The sequence below is a fragment of the Athene cunicularia genome (genome assembly GCF_003259725.1).
Source record: "Athene cunicularia isolate RWA chromosome 27 unlocalized genomic scaffold, athCun1 chr27_part1, whole genome shotgun sequence".
Lineage (NCBI taxonomy): Eukaryota > Metazoa > Chordata > Aves > Strigiformes > Strigidae > Athene > Athene cunicularia.
In genome coordinates this window covers 1,856,763-1,865,708 of record NW_020799138.1, presented here as the reverse complement: position 1 = coordinate 1,865,708, position 8,946 = coordinate 1,856,763, and the positions used below count along the sequence as shown (strand labels likewise).

Below are 8,946 nucleotides of genomic sequence, written 5' to 3'. Positions count from 1 at the left end.
TAGGGGGGGGGATGGGGACACCCCACATAGCCCCAGCCCCGTCTGCAGCCAGGCAGAGCCCCGAGCGCCGCAGCCCCTGCACTCACCCACCTCGCACAGATTTAATCTTCCCGGCTCTGCATTAGAGAGGCTGCGTGCAACGCGCAGGTTACAGCTGTCATCTTCGTGTCATAGTCTGTAAAACTTAAAATTTCCAGAGCCCGTGCAATCGAATCAGCCCCCGCAACCCCTCCTTAATTGTATTAGTTTGTCTGAGCAGCCACCGAGTATTTAAGAAGGGAGTCTCCTTTCATTCTGATTTTCCTGCTGGGAAACTGAGGCACGGTGTCTCTTGCAGAGTGAGAGAGATTTGGGCTCCTGACAACGTTTCAGAGGTGATGCCACAGAGATGCCCCAGCCCCAGGGAGCTCCCGGCCCAGCAGATCCTGGGATTCAGGGCCCCAAATAACCTGAAACATGGGATCTGCTTGCTGGAAAATTGATCCCAGATAGGGCAAAGCACCACCGAGAAGACAGGAGCTGTGCCAGGGGTCCTGCCTGCTTACGGGCAAGCGCCGAGTAAATGGGCGAAGAGAGAAGATGTGGGGCTGGAAGAGGTTGTTGCTGACTGCCATCGCGCTGCTTCCCCGCTTCGGTTGTTCTTTGTGGCGTCTGAAAGGTCCTTGCGCTCCCCCAAATCTCTCTTGGCAACTGAAAGCACATCCCAAGGAGGACCAGGGTGGCCAGACGCGTCCCTGCCTTGGCTCAAGCAGCAGCAGCAGCAGCATCCTGCGCGCTGGCAATTTCCGCAGCCAGTTTTCTTGGGGGAACGGGGGGCAGAGGGAAGCCCCATGCTGATAATGTACTGAAAGTAAATGAAATTAAATAAGCAAAGCAGCACTCGCAGCTCCTGCCTTCCCCCCTGGGTAATTCAATTCGAGCGCTCGCGCTGATGGGATCTCGCCGGGGCTGCCTCCGTCACCCCGCTGGGGCCTGGATTCTTAACGTCTAAATAAAAGTTTCACTCAAGCATTTCTTATGCTCCTGCCAGCGGGATCAGCGAGCTGGTGTTGGGTACATTAATGTAATATTCATACTCGCAGGGTCTCCCTGTGCACGCGGCAGCACCGTCCCATTTTCATAATTATAAATGTCCCGTAAAATGACATTTAGATTTGCGTTAGCAAAAGGGGTTGGGGCTTGGATTTGAGAAGACAGTGTGGCTTTTCACAAGTCAGATGCTCAGCGGCACTAGAAAAAAAGCCCGAGTGTGTTTGTGCCGGGGCGCGTGCCTTCGCCTGTGCACAGAGGAGGGAGGCCAGGTTGGGAGGTGGCAGGGCTGGGGACACTGTGGCCTCTGCTCACGGCTACTCTGGCAACCCGTCTGGGGCTGATGGGCTGCAGAGCCCCTTCCCCAAATTCCAGAGCCGGAGGCAGCACAGGGTCCCATCTCTGAGGGTGCAGGAGCTGCTCGGGGCATTATTCTGTGCACCCTCTGCATTGGGAAAAATCTTCTGGTAGCGGCCAGTCTGAACCCTGGAAGAGAATTTAGGTCCTTTTCAGCATCCTTGTTTGTTTTCATTATGAGAAAAAGAATAAAGCTGACGTTCAGCGCTGTTTGTAGGAAGGCCTCGATTTCCCCTCAGCTCCCCGACTGCTTGTGCAGCGAGTTGCACTTACTAAAGGCGAAACCCTGCTCCTTTGCATCCTCGCTGAAGCTGCCACTCTGCCTTTCTCCGGAGCAGACCCGGCAGTGAGCTCAACCCAACTTATACTGGAGAGAAATGAGATTTCTCCACGCGGGAAGGGGCTGTCTGTGTCCTCCAGGCGTTGCAGAGGGGCAAGCCCAGAGCATCCGGAGCTTCCTCTAATCTAAATCGCCTCGGACAGCTTTTCACAAGCCGAGGATTTGGTCTTTGAAGGATCCGGTTTCCAGCCAACAGAGGAGACAGACGTAGGGGAGCCTTCCCGCCAACCCAAACTTGTTGTCTGCTGTTCGCCCCGAGAGCCATTGGTGGAGGATTTATAGCGAGCCCAGAGTTTGCAAACTGTAAAACAGAAAAATGAAAATAGGCTCCGAGTGAGGGAGGTGACGGAGGGGATGGATTGGGCCGGGAGCTGGATGTTAGTGAGACACACTAAAGAAAACAAGGGAAGCTCTTGGGACCTGGGATTCTGGGAAGTTTTTCATATGGCAAAGGCTGCCAAGGCTGGGCACTGGGGAGGTGATCAGTGGCATTTAGTTAGTAATTTTTAGTCTTTTAGTACACTAGTCGGTTTTAGTGTTTTAATACAAATTATGATGACAGGAGATGAGCAGGAGGGGACGGGGAGACCTGCTCAGCAGCCAGCCGTGGCTTGGGGACATCTGCCTTTGGGGGTAGGATGTGGCCATCACCTCGTGCCACGAGCGCCAGGGCTCCTCCGTGGCCACAGGCTCCATCCGCCAGCCTGGGCGAGGTGCCGTGGTCTGGGTCAGACCAGACATCGGACAAAGGGATTGTGTTTTCCAAGCTCATAAACCTGCCCAGATCCCGCCTGGTGCTGACGGCTCCCAGGAACCCAGCGAGCCTTGGCTGAGGGGTAAGGGGCTGAGCATCAGCTTGCTGAGGGTGGGTCTGCGTGAATGATGATCCTGATTTCCTTGAGGGCTTCTGGGATCCTGCAACTGGGATTGGGAAGAGCTGGTGAGCTTGTGCTAGACCATGATTTTCACCTCCAGCCGCTGATCTGCCTTCCCAAGCCTCTTCTGCAGAGAAAGGGGCTGAAAATGTTGGGCTGCAGGGTTGTGCAGATGGGAAATCCCAAGGCTTTGCTTTGCTTTGCTCTCTCTAGGATTGGAGGAGTTCGCACTGAAGCCTGGTCAAGACACAGGGAACATTTTGAAGCAGGGATATCTGGAGAAGAGGTCTCGAGGTAAGGCCTGACAAGTACATCGTAAGATAAGGTTTGGGGATGTCACCTCAGAATTACCAAGAATGCAAGTTTTCAGGTGAAGAACAAACAGAAAAATAACATCTTCTCTGCGGATTTATCTCTAGGCCCATGCAGAATCTTTCAGGCTCTTCTTACACACAGGGAGGGCACAGCCTTTATTTATTCGCTTTGCAGATCATCAAACTGCACAAAGATTAAAACCCAGAAATTGAATTAAGCAGCAGCCCAGTCCTCTAAGGCAAGATGTGCCCTTCTAACGAGCACTACCTAATGAGGATAAAATCCCAGCGAAGACAAGGTAGTTCGTAGCATCACACACATTAGCAAGTTGAGATAAGGACTGTGAGTCAGCCTCGGGTTTATCTTGATTTTACTGACTCTTGTGAAAGCTACAAATTATTTCCTCATCACTCAGATTTTATCTTGATTTATTTACTGTATGACAGGTGGTATGAGGCAAGAACAACCCTTTTTTCCTCATGGCTGTCAGCTGATCTGTGTAACTGGCCCTGTGCATGTTTTAGCTTGCTCCAATTACAGAGTAAAAGACGTTTGCTTAAACCTCAGTTAGGGAGGTTTAACCCAAATCTGTGTTCTTTCCCAGTTAGCAGGACTAAAGGGTCCCAGCAGCTCAGCTCAGCTCTTCCTGGAGAGCTGGGAAGACTTGCCGGGGCTCCAGCCTGGTTCTCCTCGGTTGAGGTTTGTATCTAAACTTGCTTTGCCTGAATTTTGTGTCGGAAATCTGCAGGATTTTGTTGGGAAAAAAATTATTCTTTCCCCTAAATGTTCATCTGAAGCATACGATGAAAGGGCAGAAGTGAGTGTTTTTTACTCTTTTGCTGTCCTTTTCTTTCCAGAGCACAGCTTTTTCGGCTCAGAGTGGCAGAAGCGATGGTGTGTCCTCAACAGAAGGACCTTTTACTACTACGCCAATGAGAAAAGTAAGTGGTGAGGTATCTGCCCCTGGTCCCCAAACCGTGGGTGGTGGCTGAGGGCACAGAAAGGGCTGGAAAAAGAGAACTGGAGAGCTGCAGGACAGACTAATAGCTGACAAGAGAAAAGCGTGTACGGCGGGAAGGTTGTCATTCCCTACCAGGGCGTAACAAGCAGGTTCTAGAAAGATAGAGCTCAGCTTGCTTCTCCCACCCTGAAACACCTACATGGGTATGGGGCAAAAGAAGAGAGACCCAGCAACAGAGCTGTGCGTAAAGAAAACGAGGTACCAAGTTTTCCATTAGCCATCAGCTGGGCTTCAACCCCCTAAGTGACTGTACATAATCCGTGTGTCAGTGTATATAAATATTTTGCAGTCATGCTCCATCAGGTACGTATAAACAGACAGCTAATATCTCCAACAGAGTTTGGCATGATTAGATAGATGGCCTTCCTCTGTTCCACCCATCCAGAAAGACAGCATGCTAACAGCTTACAAAATACACACGTACATCCGAGGGGTTTACAGTGACCGGTCTGCGGCGAGGACAGGATTAAACTCCAGTGGGTCACGGGGATGAAGCTGGGTCTTTGTCCTTCTTCCACATCCTTTGCCCGAGGATCTTGAGCACTTTTAGTTTCCAGACAAGCTTCCCAACTCCCCTCACCCTAGCGGGGGTTGTGCAGGGCTACGAGCTGCTAGCAGAGGTAGGGGTTGAAGCCAAGGGTTGACATTTTGTGAGGGACGAGGGGTTGTCAGCTTCCCAATGCTCTCCAGAAGACAACGGGGTAAAGCAAACCTGTTATCGATGGGCCGAAATCCTTGTACGGGGCTTGACCTCACCCCTGGAAGTTTCTTAAAGATCTACGAATTTAAAAAAAAAAAAACCAACACAAAAACAGTTAAGAGCAACCACCTGAATCGTGCTCCCACACTTCCTCAAGAAGATTCATAAGGAAATACTGAGCTGGGGTAAATAAAGACGCCTCAGGTGTCTGCAGGGAAGTTCCCTCTCTCCGCCCTGGCTGGCACCGGCCGCGCGTGCGCATCGCCAAGGTCCGTAGGCCAATTCTCAAAGGCTCCACTTAGTATTTCTTCCTGTACTCCAGCCCGTTAATGCCTCACCAGCAGAATAATCATTGGCATCATATTTCCCCGAGTACGCAGTGGTCTCTGCTTCATTACAACCAGCTCATCTCACGCAACCTTCTGACCCTGGCAACCTTTTGCAATCTCTTGAGACTTAAAAGGGCATCCTCTTTACTGTGTCTTTTATGAAGATTTTATAATATTCCCTTCGGATTTCCTGGAGGTGGACATATTTAGAGCGAAGGGTTTTGATTTTTTTTCTGGCCGTTTCCCATCGACACGTGGTGTACTTCAGGTTCCCTACGTGGGCAACAGACATCTGCGCCACCCAGCAGTACTGCAAGTTTGATAAAAAAAAAAGATGCAAACTCCAGGTTTTGCACGTTTCTCTTCTTCCAGGCAAGCAACCGAAAGGCAATTTCTCCATTGAGCACTACAGCGCCCGGCTGGCTTTCCATCTCCGCAAAGACTCTCGAAAAAGATGCTGTTTCGAGTTAATCTGCCCCGGAAAACGCACCTACGAGGTAGGAACTGGGGGAAAAAAAATGAACCTTTTGTGCTGGTGTCAGCACTAGGCACGAAAGCGCATGGTCCCAGGTCTGGGGTCAGCGGCGCAGGCTGGACCTGCGGCATCAGGGGGGGTGTGAATCTCCAACCCCCCCTGGTAAAACAACCCAAAGGGCCCTGCAGAAGGTGACGATGCTTCTTCTTCTTGACAGGTCATCTCGGTAGGGACTTTCCCTTGGCACGAGAGTGATCTTGGGCTCTCTTTGCGCTTGTGGGGCACGAGGGTTAAGTGAGAGCATGGGGTAGAAGCAGTGGAGGGTTGGGTTTGGAAAGCCCAGTTTTAAATAGGCAGCTCAGAGACAGTTTAAAATTAAACCTGCAGTTAGTTGAGCGTCCAGGGGGGAGCCTAAAAACTGATGTAATGAAAAACTTGGCCCAATCCACAAAGTGTGCACGAGAGCCTCCTTGAGCTTCAGGCAGGTTTTGGATGTAGAGTCTTGGTTCAGAGTCAGTGTAGTATATTCAGTGGGGATTGTGGTTTTCATCTGAATTATTTTAATGAATTAAGCTTGACAGCCTTCCTCTGGGATAGTCTAGCTTTGTTCCGCTTCTGCTTCCCTGTTTGGAATAGGCAGATAAAGAAGTGAAATGGCTTTCCCAAAGTCACAGGGTCAAGAATGGCAGATCCAGGTTCTCCATCTCCTGTTCTAGCTGCAAATCCTTTTCCTCTTCTTCCCTACAAGAAGCAGCACAGTAACAGCTGAACCTCTCTTCAGTTCACAGCCCCAAGCCCAGCAGAAGCTGAAGACTGGGTGGATCAGATCCAGTTCCTCCTGAAAGGTGAGTCTGGCAGCTTGGCCCGAGCCCGTGCGCCCTGTTTGTTTGGGCAGATCCTGGCAGCACCTTCCCACCCAGCTTGGGATGCTCCTTCCAGCAACTCATGGACTTGTGCTGGTTGCCACGACCTTGCTGGGGTCCCAGCATCCCCTCTTCGCAAAAGAGATGTTCTGGGGCTTTGCTGTCTTGTGGGTTGGAGCCCACAGGCATTTGGTTTCGATTCCCCAGCGCGTTTGGCTGGTTTTAGAGAATAGAGCCCTGTGATCTCTCTAAGGCTGCAAGTGTCACCAAGTGGGGACAAGAAAAGGGTGGGAATCGCTCCTCACTGCCAGGGTCACAGATCTGCTGTTCTGTGCTTGGCTGAGGAGGAACGGGCTGTTGCTTTGGCTTCACTGGAGTTGTTCCAGTTTGAGACCAGTAAAACTGAGACAAGACTCCAGCCTTGACCATGGAAACCCTCGGGAAACCATAGGCAGCCTCCCCGGGAATGGTGTCAGGCCCAGTTCCTTGAGGCACGTGATGAATTTGGCTTTGGTCTCTGGCATTTGTCATCCTCTCCTGGGCTTTTTCTTTGGTTTAGCCTGTTCCCAGCTTCCATCCCATTTTCTTCACACCAGGTCCTCGTGGGCCGCGCAAGGTCCACGGTGAGCGCAAAGTACAGCAGCACAGGCGTCGTTACTTGATTTCAGCCCGCTGAAAGTATCAGCACCCAGCTAGTACTTTGATTTTCTTTTTCTCACCATGATTTTTCTCCCTTCTGCCAGACCTGAGCTCCCTCACTATCCCATATGATGAGGAGGATGACGAAGAGCTCTACAACGATGTGGACAGTTCTGACTCCGTGAACACAACATCCCACAATACTGCCCTGAATCAGGATGAGCCAAATGTTGAGGGGGAAGACAATGACATCTACGAGGTTTTGCCAGGTGAGAAACCAAAAGCCGAGCCGTCCCCCAGCCTCAGCCCTGCAAACGCGGCGGGAGATCTTGGCCGCTCAACGTGCTGATGGGAATGAACCTCTAGGACTCTGCTGAGTTTAAGGGACCCATAACTCAAAGGTTCGACCCCATTTCTTGGTTCAGACCGGTCGATGGACCACAAGACCAAACCCTTTCTGTTCTGGTGAGGCGGAGGGTTTGTAAATTCAGGTGAGGCGGCTTTTAGAGGTTGTGCTCCGTTCGGCTCAAGTAATATTAAGTTTGGTGAGAGTGGAATCTCTGGGCTGTGTTACCTGGAAAATCAGACTTTAGATGATGAAAATGCTCCCTTCTGGGCATGCAGTCATGGCTGTAACACAATTACTGCCCTTCCAAGAGATGATAAAATAACTGCATTAAAGACAAGCGCTTGTTCGCTAACAGCGCATGAGGTCTGGAGGTAGCAGGGCAGCGGCTACGGGTTAAAGGAGCCAGGAGCAATCTTCCTGGCACAGAACCAAACAGCCTGCGAGGGTGACACGGTCTGCAACGTTTCTTACCGTTATAGCAGAAATCACGGTGTGACGAGCCCCAGGGCTTTGGTCAACGGGTCACCTGAGCCTCATTCAAACCCGCGTGCCGTTCTGCCTCTGCGCTGAGGTTGGGATCCCCCAGTCCTCTGCACCCCATTCCCGAGGGCAGGGTCCCTCGGTGTCTGCGTTCAGAGATGCAAAGTATGCCCTTGTTTCGTCTTATTTATTTCAGAACTTTATATTTGTAGTGATTTAAACTAAAAAAAAGAAATTAAACAAAAAAAAAAAATTAAACACACCAGGAAGTTTTATGGTGCCCAAGATCTTTGTCTTGTTATTGCTGCCGAAGGAAATCTCTGCTCAGCAGCATCCAGGCAGCTGCCGGGAGCGGAGCCGGGGCTCCGGGGCTGCCTGCACAACCCTCAGCAAACCCTCAGCCTCTACCCATCTCTCCCCTTTCCTTCCTGATCTTCCTTTCCTCTGTTTACACCCTCAGCTGGTCGGGGAGCAGCTTTCTCCTCCTCTGGGAGGACCCTCGGGGTGGTGGTCCCTCAGGCCAAGGGCTCTCAGCATCCCTGGCTGCCGACGCTGACTGCAGAGCAGGGATTAGCCGCGAGGTTTTTATTCCACACCTACGTGGCTAACGGTGATGCTGCCAGGAGCTTGCACAGGGTGGGTTTAAGGACAGACCCCACCGTTGCCCCGGCTCTGGGATGCAGAGTGTCTCCGGAGCCGACCCCCCCAGCCAGCTTTGCCCTTGGGCCCCCACATTGTGCTCTCCCGCTCCCACGCGTGCATCCGTGCCCTGACGCTGCAGAGCAGCGTGGTGGAGGAAGGAACATCCCAGCCAAACCCTTCCTTTCATCATGGGCTTTTTACCGGCCTCTCTGTCCTGCCCATCCCAGCTCGGACAGTTTTTACCCCCCCGCAGACCCCGTTTCCCTGCCAGCTTAACGGAGGTGGTGGTGGCACGTTGCCGTCGAGGCAGATGCCCAGTGTGCGAGCGGTGAGAAACCAGTCGCAGAGCTCAGGGGCAGGTAGGAGAGGTCTGTCCTGAGCTCATCCCCCCTCCATCCCTTCGCCCCCCCTGGGACACCCCAGGAAGTGCAGGGAAAGTCACCATCCAAGCTGGGGTCTCCTCTGGATGCAGCTGCCTCCCTCGTGTCCCGAGTGAAAACAGAGAGAGAGGGGAAAAAGAGAAAGGGGGGGG

At 52.0% G+C, this 8,946-nt stretch overlaps 1 protein-coding gene across 1 annotated transcript in view; it reads left to right on the top strand.

The window, feature by feature from the left end:
- SKAP1 (src kinase associated phosphoprotein 1) overlaps positions 1–8,946 on the top strand; it is a 150,843-nt gene that overhangs the window by 116,811 nt on the left and 25,086 nt on the right. Inside the window, exons 5-9 of the mRNA XM_026864605.1 lie at positions 2,815–2,895; positions 3,774–3,857; positions 5,339–5,463; positions 6,223–6,286; positions 7,048–7,212. Coding sequence (XP_026720406.1) covers positions 2,815–2,895; positions 3,774–3,857; positions 5,339–5,463; positions 6,223–6,286; positions 7,048–7,212 — 519 coding nt within the window. The remainder of the gene's footprint in view (positions 1–2,814; positions 2,896–3,773; positions 3,858–5,338; positions 5,464–6,222; positions 6,287–7,047; positions 7,213–8,946) is intronic.